The 13,136-nt window shown below is 45.5% G+C and overlaps 1 protein-coding gene across 1 annotated transcript in view; it reads right to left on the bottom strand.

Moving 5' to 3' along the window:
- SYCP2L (synaptonemal complex protein 2 like) overlaps positions 1 to 13,136 on the bottom strand; it is a 331,807-nt gene that overhangs the window by 248,043 nt on the left and 70,628 nt on the right. The window contains 3 exon segments of the mRNA XM_030210982.1: positions 7,486 to 7,535; positions 7,538 to 7,586; positions 7,588 to 7,628. Coding sequence (XP_030066842.1) covers positions 7,486 to 7,535; positions 7,538 to 7,586; positions 7,588 to 7,628 — 140 coding nt within the window.

Raw genomic sequence — 13,136 nt, 5'->3', positions numbered from 1 at the left:
AAGCTGCGCCGTCTTTTTCCGGGTGCTCGGGGAATCCCCGAGGTGGGAGACAGCTTGCCTGAGGCTGGGGATGGTTGGGCACGGCCGCTTTGGCAAAAGGGGAAGAGGAAGGGGGTGGGGAGTTACCTGTAGCTGCGTAAGAAAAAAACGGGTATTCTTTGTTTTGTATTATTAGTTTGCATTTCTGTTGAAGAAAGAGTGGATGTCTTTTGAATGATGGAGCTGGTGCGTCGGTGTGCGGTTGTTTCGTTAGTTTGGCAGCCAGTCTCCAGCGATTCCTAGGCAGGGAAGGAGTAGGGAAACACGCTCCTCGTGTTTCCCTACTCCTCCCCCTTCCTTGGTCACTGTTTGCTGCTGGCTGGGTCGCGGGTAATCCTTCCAGCTGGGCCGCAGCTTGTCCTGTTCGCCCACGTCCCAGATGGTGACGGGCACGTTGTTTCCGGCTCCTCTGACTCCATTCAAGCGATCCCAAATATAGTCTTTGCTATGAGCCCTCTGGCACTCTTCAGTACTGGCATTAGGCATTTAAAAATCCCCCCCCCCCACCCCCCGTCTATTTTTGCACATACCCACAGCAGGAATATTCTTCTCTCGTTCCAGCGGTGGTTCTGTGCTCTCCGTGCTGCACAGATAATGAGCCATTCTGCTGGGAATGCTCCTCCATTATTGTCACGTAGTTTCCTCTGATTGGTCCGTCTTACGTTGCCTAGTGTTGCCTGGGAACGGTGTTGTGATGGTCCTTTGTGTTTCAGAATGTTGGTGTTTTTTCTGATTGGTCCGTCATGCGAGGGCGGGGCAGAGAGACATGGTCAGTGTTGTGGCTTCACCACCATGAATCCATGAACCCTTCAGGGAGTGACTGAGTGACTTCAGAACGTTGTCTTCAGAACATTGAGGGTGAGTTTTATTATAGTAGATGAGTGGAGTGAAACAGGTGGATGTGAAGCATCTGTTCACGCTTTCCAAAAATACTAGGACTAGGGGGCATGCGATGAAACTACAGCGTAGTAAATTTAAAACAAATCGGAGAAAATTTTTCTTCACCCAACGCGCTATTAAACTCTGGAATTCGTTGCCGGAGAAAGTGGTGAAGGCGGTTAGCTTAGCAGAGTTTAAAAAGGGGTGGGACGGTTTCCTAAAGGACAAGTCCATAAACCACTACTAAATGGACTTGGGAAAAATCCACAATTCCAGGAATAACATGTATAGAATGTTTGTACGTTTGGGAAGCTTGCCAGGTGCTCTTGGCCTGGATTGGCCGCTGTCGTGGACAGGATGCTGGGCTCGATGGACCCTTGGTCTTTTCCCAGTATGGCATTACTTATGTACATTTGTACCAATGAGGGCAGTTTGAAAGTTGCCCTCATAGAACTTAAAGATTAAACACCCCACCCTACCCGAGGTCATCGTCATCGCTGCCGCTGGCCCCCCCCCCCCCCCCCCCCCCGCTACCGGGCCCTGAACTAACCTTAAACGCCTCCTTCCTTTCACCACCTTCGCGGCAAGCAGCAGCAGGGCAGACCTCTCCTTCCTTCCGTGCTCCACCCTCGCGGACGTTACATCAGGCGAGGGCGGACGGACACGGAAGAAAGGAGTGGCCTGCCCTGCTGCTGCTTGCCGCGAAGGTGGTGAAGGAAAGGAAGGAGGCGTTTAAGGTTAGTTAGTTTGGGAGCAACAGCGGGCGGGCCCGACTGCGGTGGCGCCGGCCCCCTCCGGAGGCCCGGGGACTTTTGTCCCCCCTGTCCCCCCCCCCCCTCTCAGCGGCCCTGCTATGCATATTATTGTAATCCCTCCCCAGGAATGCCTCTGCTGATTGCAGGGAAGACGAAACATACAAATTTAAGAGTAGTGGTGAATCACAAAGACTGTCACAGCCAAATGGGTATTCTATAAATCTTTATTGGGCACCACTCTTGCAGCAGACCCGACATGGGGCCTTGTTTGACGGGAAACTATGTCTGCCTCAGGGGTCATATACGAAATATAAAACAAATAAACTATTATACAGATATGTGTATATCATTTTATATACAAAAAAATATAAAAACAACCATATTCAATTTTTAAAAAACTATTACAAAACATTTTTACATTAAAGTATAACATACAAACAGAGAATGTTGTGCAAATAACTTCTATAGAAACAAGCAGACATCAATATAGCAATCAAAAAACTAACCTCTGGAAGAGCAACAAAATGGTATGAATTGGTGTAGAAACGAAACAGTTAAATATCAAAAATCAAAATGAGGAATCAGTGAATATATGAAAAATATGTGCATCTCTGAATTGTAAAAAAATATGTACCATCATTTAAAAAGAATAACTTTAAAAATGCATAAGAAAAATTGTTATATGAAATAAAAATTACTCACTTAAAGCAAAATGACTATTATAATGAAACTAGTAAAAGAGGCCCGTTTCTGAGCAAATGAAACGGGCGCTAGCAAGGTTTTCGTTGGCAACCCCCCCCCCCGCCAACCCCTTCGTTGTTGTGGCATTGCTCCGCCCTCAACGTCATGACGTTTGATGCGAGGGCGTGGCCCGTAGCGATTTCCCACCCCCCCGCCTCCCTGCCTCCCGCCCTCCCTGCCAACCCCTTCATTGTTCAGCCATTGCTCCGCCCTCGAGGGCGGGGCCCTTAGCGATTTCCCACCCCCACCCCCGCCTCCCTCCCTGCCAACCCCTTCGTTGTTCTGCCATTGCTCCGCCCTCGAGGGTGGGGCCCAGAGCGATTTTGGTGGCTTCACCACCACAAACCTTCGAACCTTTTTGAGAGAAGTCAGGGCTTGGCTTCACTGACGTCACTGTCTTCAGAACGTTGAGGGTGAGTTTTATATATATATATAGATATATGCAAAATCAAATATAACTCATCAGTAAGGCTAAAATGTAAATGAGTATAGATATATTTTTTACATTTTAACCTTACTGATGAGCTATTTATGATTTTGCATACATTTCATTATGATAGTCATTTTGTTTTAACCGTAATTTGTATTATTTTTTTTATAACAATTTTTCTCATTTATGCATTTTATAGTTATTCTTTTTAAATGATGGTACATTTTGGTACAATTCAAAGATGCACATATTGTTTTTCATAAATTCACTGTTTCTTCATTTTGATTTTGATAGATTTTTGATATTTCACTGTTTTGTTTCTGCACCAATTCATACTGTTTTTTTCTCTTCTAGAAGTTAGTTTTTTTGATTTCTATGTTGATGTCTGCTTGTTTCCTTTGAAGTTCACTCCATCCGTCTATTCTACCCGCTGCCACTCAGAGTTGCAGTTATTTACCGCCCCCATGATAAGTCCCTCTCTTCCTTCCTAACAGACTTCGATGCCTGGCTCTCCGTTTTTCTTGAGCCCTCATCCCCATCCCTCATTCTTGGAGACTTTAACATACACACACTGATAACCCATCCGACTCATACGCTTCTCAGTTCCTCACTCTAACCTCCTTCTTCAACCTCCAACTGAGCTCCACTACCCCTACTCACCAATCTGGCCACTGTCTTGACCTCGTCCTCTAATCTACCTGCTCACCCTCCAATCTCTGCGCCTCAGCACTTCCACTCTCTGACCATCACCTGATCACCTTCACACTTCATCACCCTCCCCCTCAGTTCCGCCCAACTCTAACCACTACTTCCAGGAATCTCCAAGCTATCGACCCTCCCACCTTATTTTCTAGTATCTCTGATCTCCTCCGAGTCTGTTAACAAGGCTGTCTCCACTTACAATGCACTCTCCTCTCTGCCCTGGACGCCCTTGCACCATCCATCTCCCCGTCCCACAAGGCGTACTAATCCCCAGCCCTGGCTGACCCCTTGCACCCGATACCTTCGCCTCCTGAGCCCGATCGGCTGAACGCCTCTGGAGAAAATCTCGCACCCATACTGATTTCATTCACTACAAATTCATGCTATCCTCCTTCCAGTCCTCCCTATTCCTCGCAAAACAGGACTATTACACCCAATTGACTAATTACCTCAGCTCTAACCCTCGTCGTCTCTTCGCCACCCTTAACTCCCTCCTCAAAAGTGCCCTCTGCTCCCCCCCCCCCTCACTCTCTCCTCAATCACTGACTGACTACTTCCGTGACAAGGTGCAGAAGATCAACCTCAAATTCACCACCAAACCATCTCCTCCTCTTCACCCTATAACCCACTCCCTCAACCAACCAACCCAGGCCTCCTTCTCCTCTTTTCCTGATATCATCGAAGAGGAAACCGCCCACCTTCTTCCCTCCTTGAAAAGCACCACCTGTTCCTCAGACCCCATCCCCACCAACTTACTTAACACCATCTCTCCTACTGTCACCCCTCCCCCCCATCTGTCATATCCTCAACCTCTCTCTCTCCACTGCAACTGTCCCTGACACCTTCAAGCATGCTGTAGTCACACCGCTCCTCAAAAAACCATCACTTGACCCTACCTGTCCCTCCAATTACCGCCCCATTTCCCTCCTACCCTTCCTCTCCAAGATACTTTGAACGCGCCGTTCACTCACAGCCATTGCCTATCTTCTCTCCTCTCATGCCATCCTCGATCCGCTTCAATCCAGCTTTGCCCCTGCACTCGACAGAAACAGCACTATCTAAGTCTGCAATGACCTGTTCCTTGCCAAATCCAAGGTCACTATTCCATCCTCATCCTCCTCGACAATCACAATTTACTTCTTGCCACACTGTCCTCACTTGGGTTCCAGGGCTCTGTCCTCTCCTGGTTCTCCTCTTATCTCTCCCACCATACCTTCAGAGTACATTCTCATGGCTCTTCCTCCACCCCCATCCCGCTCTCTGTCAGAGTTCCTCAGGGATCTGTCCTTGGACCCCTTTTTTTCTCAATCTACACCTCTTCCCTGGGCTCCCTGATCTCATCTCATGGCTTCCAATATCATCTTTATGCCGACGACACCCAGCTTTCTCTCTCCACACCAGACATCACTGCGGAAACCCAGGCCAAAGTATCGGCCTGCTTATCCGACATTGCTGCATGGATGTCCAACCGCTACCTGAAACTGAACATGGCCAAGACCAAGCTTATTGTCTTCCCACCCAAACCCACTTCTCCTCTCCCTCCACTCTCTATCTCAGTTGATAACACCCTCATCGTCCCCATCTCATCTGCCCACAACCTCAGAGTCATCTTCGACTCCTCCCTCTCTACGCATATCCAGCAGATAGCCAAGACCTGTCGATTCTTCCTCTATAACATTAGCAAAATTCGCCCTTTCCTCTCTGACCACACCACCCGAACTCTCATCCACTCTCTCATACCTTGCGCCTTGACTACTGCAACCTACTCCTCACTGGCCTCCCACTTTGCCATCTATCCCCCCTTCAGAACTCTGCTGCACGTCTTACCTTCCGCCTAGACCGATATACTCATATCACCCCTCTCTTCAAATCACTTCACTGGCTTCCGATCAGGTACCGCATACAGTTCAAGCTTCTCCTGCTAACCTACAAATGCACTCGATCTGCTGCCCCCCCCCTTACCTCTCTACCCTCATCTCCCCTTACGTTCCTACCCGTAACCTCCGCTCTCAAGACAAATCCCTCCTTTCAGTACCCTTCTCCACCACCGCCAACTCCAGGCTCCGCCCTTTCTGCCTCGCCTCACCCCATGCTTGGAATAATCTCCCTGAGCCCATACGCCAGGCCCCTTCCCTGCCCATCTTCAAATCCTTGCTCAAACCCCACCTCTTCAATGTCGCCTTCGGCACCTAACCACTATACCTCTATTCAAGAAATCTAGACTGCACCAACTTGACATTTCGTCCTTTAGATTGTAAGCTCCTTTGAGCAGGGACTGTCCTTTTTGTTAAATTGTACAGCGCTGCGTAACCCTAGTAGCGCTCTAGAAATGTTAAGTAGTAGTAGTATGTCTGCTTGTTTCTACAGAAGTCATTTGCACAATATTCTTGATATGTTTGTATGTTTAAGTTATATTTTAATGTAAAATTGTTTTATATATTTTAATTGAATATGGTTGTTTTATATATTGCTTCCTTTTATGTGCATATCTGTATAATAATTGTTTATGTATTTGTTTTATATTTAGTATACAACCCCTGAGGCAGATGGGCGTTTACCATTCAAACAAGGCCATGTCGGGTCTGCTGCAAGAATGGTACCCAATAAAGATTTATAGACTACCCATTCAGCTGTGACAGTCTTTGTGGTTCACCCCTAATCTCGAATTTGTTTATACTGAATGTAGGGTGTTACCTTTTGTTTTTTGTTGGGAAGACAAAACATGTCAGGACAATTTCCAAATAACCCTTTTTAATCAGCTATTTACATAGATACATGGTTTTTGAATTTGCCTTTCCCATGTTTTCTTTAATTCTTGAGCCAACCTGTGCTAGGATATCTCTAGTGTATCCCTGGCCAGTGCAACCTTTCCCTGCCAAATGACAAACTTCAAAGCAAACACCCTTTACTCCAGAAGTTACACGCTTCCTTGGTAGGGTGCAGTCCACTACTTTTCAGTGTTGTGGAAAATTGAACTTGTTTTGTATAGTCTTGAGAAGACTTTCAATACAGCCATAGTCCAAGTCACATGTTAATGCAGTTAGAATAGTAAGCATAGTATACCATAACTATTCAAACCACAAAAGCAGGGAGAAAAATGCCTAGCTCTTAGAAAGCTCAGCTATGATTCAACAGAAACCCTAGGAGATATTCTCAGGATCCTCCTCTGCTACTGATTCTGTTTGACCTTGGACCAGTTGCTATTACCCTGTGCCATAGACGCCGACTCCGTGGGTGCTGTGGGTGCTCGAGCACCCCCAATATTTCGCCGATCAGAAGTTCTTAAAGTCCCCCCCTCCGAGTCTCAGGGCCCCCCTGCCTGTCTGTCCATCCCTCCGAGTTCGAGCCCCCCCGCGTTTGCCCCTCCCTCCCTCTGACCGTCCAAATTTTAAAATCCATCTTCTTACCTTATTGGGGTGTTAAGGCGCCAGCTGTATGTAGTGAAAAGCGTGCATGCTCACGCTTCAGCCTTCCTTCGTCTGTCTCTCAGTTCTGGTCCCGCCGTCATTTCTTGTTTCCGCTTGGGCGGGACCAGAGCTCAGAGACAGACGAAGAAGGCTGAAGCGCGAGCATGCACGCTTTTCACTACGTGCAGCTGGTGCCTTAACACCCCACGAGGTAAGAAGATGGATTTTAAATTGGACAGAAGGAAAGAGGGAGGGATGGACGGACGAACGCGGGGGGCTCTGGAACTCGGAGGGAGGGAGGGATGGACAGATGGGCGGGGGGCCCTGGAACTCAGGGGGGAGGGGGAAATGCACCACCTCTAAAAAAAAAAAAAAAAAAAAAAAAGATCACCCCAATCATTTTAAAAAGTCGGCTCCTATGCCCTGTGCCACAGGACTCAGTGTCAAAATAAGGCATTACTTCAGTTTGATTCTCAGTTATCATGTTTAAGAAAAATAACTGTGCAGCAGCAGTTCTACTGGTCGTTCTTACTGTTTCAAAATCTTTGTCCTTGATCTCTCTGAAGGATTCAGCAAGATAGGGTCAGCAAACCATCTGTCAACAAGATTCTCTCTCCATTTTCTTGTCATCATCCCTACACAAGGCCTCAGAAATGGCTACCTGGATGTCATAATCTATATTTGTAAACAAAGGAAAAGCTCATGCAATCATAGCTGAACAAAAATATACAGAAGTTACATGTGTAAAAACAATATTATAATATACACAGTATTAATGTATATGTTGCACAATATGCATAGTTTACATATCAATGATAGAATTTCTATCATTTGGATTGTTATTACTCTTAATTTTATTTTCAGGGCACACACCATAGAAGTCTGCATGGCACTGGTCTTGTTTCTCTAACTACTGAAGCTGTCATCTAAGCCCCCACTCTAGCCCATCCAAATCTGTCCAGCTATGATCGGGCACAAACCACAGTACCAGAAGTCTGCCTGGTACTAGCTTTACTTCCAATCACTAGAGTTGCAATCTAAACACTGTTAAGTTTGTTTGGTTCCATTCTCTTTTCATACACGATTCCTTTACATTTATGTTCATCCCATGCATTTTTTAATTCTATTACCAATTTTCATCTCCACCAACTCCTGTGGGAGGCCTTTCCAGGTATCTACCACCCTCTCTATGAAAAGTACTTCCTGACAATTATTCCTGAGTCGGCCCACTGGCAACCTCAAGTCATGCCTCTAGTTCTACTGCCTTCCCGTCTCTAGAAAAGATTTGTTTATAGATTAATACCTTTAAAATATTTGAATGTCTGTTTCATATCACCCCTCTCCTCTTTTCCTCCAGGTTGTACATCTTTAGCTCCTCAAGTCTCTCCTCATACATCTTGTGGCGCAGACCTCAGTGGCCTAGTGGTTAGGGTGGTGGACTTTGGTCCTGGGGAACTGAGGAACTGAGTTCGATTCCCACTTCAGGCACAGGCAGCTCCTTGTGACTCTGGGCAAGTCACTTAACCCTCCATTGCCCCAGGTACAAATAAGTACCTGTATACAATATGTAAGCCGTATTGAGCCTGCCATGAGTGGGGAAGCGCGGGGTACAATGTAACAAAAAAAAATACCATTTTCATCACACTTCAAGTAGAAACGACACCACTAGAGGCTCTACCAGAATGATTAGTCTTCGATTTTTTTACTTTTACATACCTCCCCCACCACCACAGCTTATGAACAAGAGACTGGTTCTCCTAAGCAGTAATTGACAATGGCAGGAGGAGCGAAACTGCTAGTGTAAATATCCAACTACTCACTTCCAATTTCTTGGTCTTTGGTCCAATACTGTGAATCAGTGCTTTTCAACCCAGTATTTGGGGCACACCCAGCCAGTCAAGTTTTCAGGATATCCACAACAAATATGCATGACATAAATTTGTTTTTTTGATCCATTTTCAAAACAAAAACGGCCAAGTGAAAAACGTAGAAAATCAAGCCACTGGGATGTAGAAGGAGCCAGCATTTTTAGTACACAGGTCTCCTGGCCATCCCAGAAGATAAATGGGGCACCCTAGTAGACTTCAAAAACATGCTCCCAGGTACACATCTCAACATTGCTCCCTTATTTTGTCTGCTGAGCCCCCCCCCCCCCCCCAAACCCATCCAAAACTCACTGCCCACAGCTGTACACAATAACCCTTATGGGTGAAGGGGCACCTATATGTGGGTACAGTGGGTTTCTGGTGAGTTTTGGAGGGCTCACAGTTTCCCCCACAGATGTGACAGGTAGAGGGAGATAGGGACCCAAATCCCCAATGCCATGGTGCACTGCACTGACCACTACACTACTCCAGGGACCTGCATGCTGCTCTAATAGACCTGGCTCTAACATCTGAAGCTGTCATAGAGGTTGCTAAATCATATTTACATTCACATTTGTAGGGGGTGGCAGGAGGTCAGTGACCACTGGGGGGTCACCCCTGATTCCTCCAGTGGCCATCTGGCCATTTAGGGTACCCTTTTGTGCCTTATTTGTTATAAAACAGGTCTAGCTCAAACTTCTTAGTTTTAGTCCTGGATGGTTTTGTTCCATTATCGCTGAAAAACGTCCAAATGTTAGGAACGCCCAGATCCCGCCTTTAACACACCCCCTTGTGATTTGAAGCATTTCTGATGGACTTCATAGAAAAAAGTCTAAAAATTTCGTTTTGAAAATGCCAATTTGGACATTTTTGTGAGAAAAACGTTCGAAATGCAGATTATGCCACTTTTTGGACGTTTCTCTCTTTTGAAAATGAGCTCCTTAATCATTTAAAAAGGAGATAGAGCAGCTTTTAAACTAGAAATGGGCGGAAGGCAACAGTCACTCAAAAGTGCATGGTTCGGGATAAGGTTATCTTGCAAGGATACCTCACAAGCAGGGAAGATAGGGTTCTGGATAGTGAGGTTGCACAACAGACCGTGGTAGGCCAGGTGCCCTTAAATACAACTAAAGATCAGACAAAAGATGGCAAATCAATAGTGTCAAGTACTAAGCATTGTGCAAATAGGAACAACAAACACTCTGAAATGTCTATATGTAAATGCTAGGAGTCTAAGAAATAAGATGGGAGAGTTGGAATATATTGCACTAAATGAAAAATTGGATATAATAGGCATTACTGAGACCTGGTGGGAGGAGGATAACCAGTGGGGCACTGTCATACCGGGGTACAAAGTATATCGTAGTGATAGGGTGGACCGGACTGGTGGAGGGGTAGCACTGTATATTAACGAGAGCCTTGATTCAGATAGATTACAAATTCAGCAGGACACAAATCATACCTTTGAATCATTGTGGGTTGAAATTCCATGTATAAAAGGGAAAAGGACGGTGATAGGAGTGTACTACCGTCCGCCTCACCAGGATGAGCAGGTAGACACAGAAATGATAAAAGAAATCAGAGCTGCAAACAAAATGGGCAATGTGATAATAATGGGCAACTTCAATTATCCAAATATAGACTGGGTAAATATAACATCGGGACACGCTAGAGAGGTACAATTCCTTGATGAAATCAAGGACAGCTTTATGGAGCAGCTGGTGCAGGAGCCGATAAGAGAAGGAAAAATTCTAGACTTGGTCTTTAGTGGAGCGCATGATCTGGTGAGGGGCGTTATGGTAATGGGGCCGCTTGATAACAGTGATCATAATATGATCAGTTTTGATATCAACCTTGAAGTATCTATACACAGGAAGTCAAATACGTTAACGTTTAACTTTAAAAAAAGGAGACTATGATAAAATGAGAAGAACGGTTAAAAAAAAACTTAGGGGGGCAACTGAGAGGGTAAAAACTGTACAACAGGCGTGGATGCTGTTCAAAAATACCATCCTGGAGGCCCAGGCTAAACATATTCCGCGAATTAGAAAAGAAGACGGAAGTCCAAAAGACAGCCGGCGTGGGTTGAAAAGTGAGGGGAAGGAAGCTATTAGGGCTAAAAGAAACGCCTTCAGAAAATGGAAGAAGGAACCGTCTGAAAATAACAAGCAGCAGCATAAGGAGTGTCAAAGCAAATTGGAGGCGCAGATACAGAAGACCAAGAGGGATTACGAAAAAAAAGATAGCATTAGAGGCAAAAAAACATAGCAAAATTTTTTTTTCGTATATTAAAAGTAGGAAGCCGGCAAAAGAATCAGTTGGGCCGCTGGATGACCGAGGGGTAAAAGGGGCGATCAAGGAAGATAAAGACATAACGGAGAGATTGAATGAATTCTTTGCTTCCGTCTTCACTGAGGAAGATTTGGGCGGGATACCTGTGTCGGAAATGGTATTTCAAGCGGACGAGTCGGAGAAACTTACTGACTTCATGGTAAACCTGGAGGACGTAATGGGGCAGTTTAGCAAACTGAAGAGTAGCAAATCTCCTGGACCGGATGGTATTCATCCTAGAGTACTGATAGAACTGAAAAATGAGCTTGCGGAGCTACTGTTAGTGATATGCAATTTATCCTTACAATCGAGCGTGGTACCGGAAGATTGGAGGGTGGCCAATGTAACGCCCATTTTTTAAAAAGGCTCCAGGGGAGATCCGGGAAATTATAGACCGGTGAGTCTGACGTCGGTGCTGGGGAAAATGGTAGAGGCTATTACTGAGACCGAATCAGCACGGCTTTTGTGTGGGGAAATCTTGCCTGACCAATTTACTTCAATTCTTTGAAGGAGTAAACAAACATGTGAACAAAGGGGAGCCGGTTGATATTGTGTATCTGGATTTTCAAAAGGCGTTTATAAATGACAGAGATGGGAGTAACTAGCGAGGTAATAAATTTGCTGATGACACAAAGTTATTTAAAGTCATTAACTCGCGACAGGATTGTGAAAAATTACAGAAGGACCTTACGAGACTGGGAGACTGGGCGGCTAAATGGCAGATGACGTTTAATGTGAGCAAGTGCAAGGTGATGCATGTGGGAAAAAAAGAACCCAAATTATAGCTACGTCATGCAAGGTTCCACGTTAGGAGTTACGGACCAAGAAAGGGATCTGGGTGTCATTGTCGATAATACACTGAAACCTTCTGCTCAGTGTGCTGCTGCGACTCGGAAAGCGAATAGAATGTTGGGTATTATTAGGAAAGGTATGGAAAACAGGTGTGAGGATGTTATAATGCCGTTGTATCGCTCCATGGTGCGACCGCACCTTGAGTATTGTGTTCAATACTAGTCGCCGCATCTCAAGAAAGATATAATGGAATTGGAAAAGGTGCAGCGAAGGGCGACTAAAATGATAGCGGGGATGGGACGACTTCCCTATGAAGAAAGACTAAGGAGGCTAGGGCTTTTCAGCTTGGAGAAGAGACGGCTGAGGGGAGACATGATAGAGGTATATAAAATAATGAGTGGAATGGAACAGGTAGATGTGAAGCGTCTGTTCACGCTTTCCAAAATACTAGGACTAGGGGGCATGTGATGAAACTACAGTGTAGTAAATTTAAAACAAATCAGAGAAAATGTTTCTTCACCCAGCGCGCTATTAAACTCTGGAATTCATTGCCGGAGAACGTGGTGAAGGCGGTTAGCTTGGCAGAGTTTAAAAAGGGGTTAGACGGTTTCCTAAAGATCAAGTCCATAAACCGCTACTAAATGAACTTGGGAAAAAATCCACAATTCCAGGAATAACGTGTATAGAATGTTTGTACATTTGGGAAGCTTGCCAGGTGCCCTTGGCCTGGATTGGCCGCTGTCATGGACAGGATGCTGGGCTCGATGGACCTTTGGTCTTTTCCCAGTGTGGCATTACTTATGTACTTATATTTAGCACCATTAAGGAGTCACTCATCTACTCCATGTAGGCACCAAAAAGACACCTGGATCAGACCTGAATTGCACCTCCTACACAGAAGGGTAGCTAGATTTTGAAGTCAGGGGGAGCAGACATTTTACTAAATAAGTGCTGGTCTGAGGCTGCAGGTCCAATCTACATAGGTGCCATTTCATTCAAAATCCATTTGGGGGGTGTGGCTGCTCCTCTTGCACTTCCCTTGCTACACCTCTGCTCCTAAAACAGCAACTCGAGCACGAAGAACGTCTTTGGCGTAAGCATCGCACCACTTTTACCTAACGAATATAGGTCCCAAGCAGACTTTACAAGACCGCTATTCAGAATACCAAAAAGAAATATTGTCAACTCAAATAGG

The sequence above is a fragment of the Microcaecilia unicolor genome, chromosome 1, assembly GCF_901765095.1.
Source record: "Microcaecilia unicolor chromosome 1, aMicUni1.1, whole genome shotgun sequence".
NCBI lineage: Eukaryota > Metazoa > Chordata > Amphibia > Gymnophiona > Siphonopidae > Microcaecilia > Microcaecilia unicolor.
Note: the sequence above shows the minus strand (reverse complement) of the source record. Positions and strands in the feature narration are given on the sequence as shown.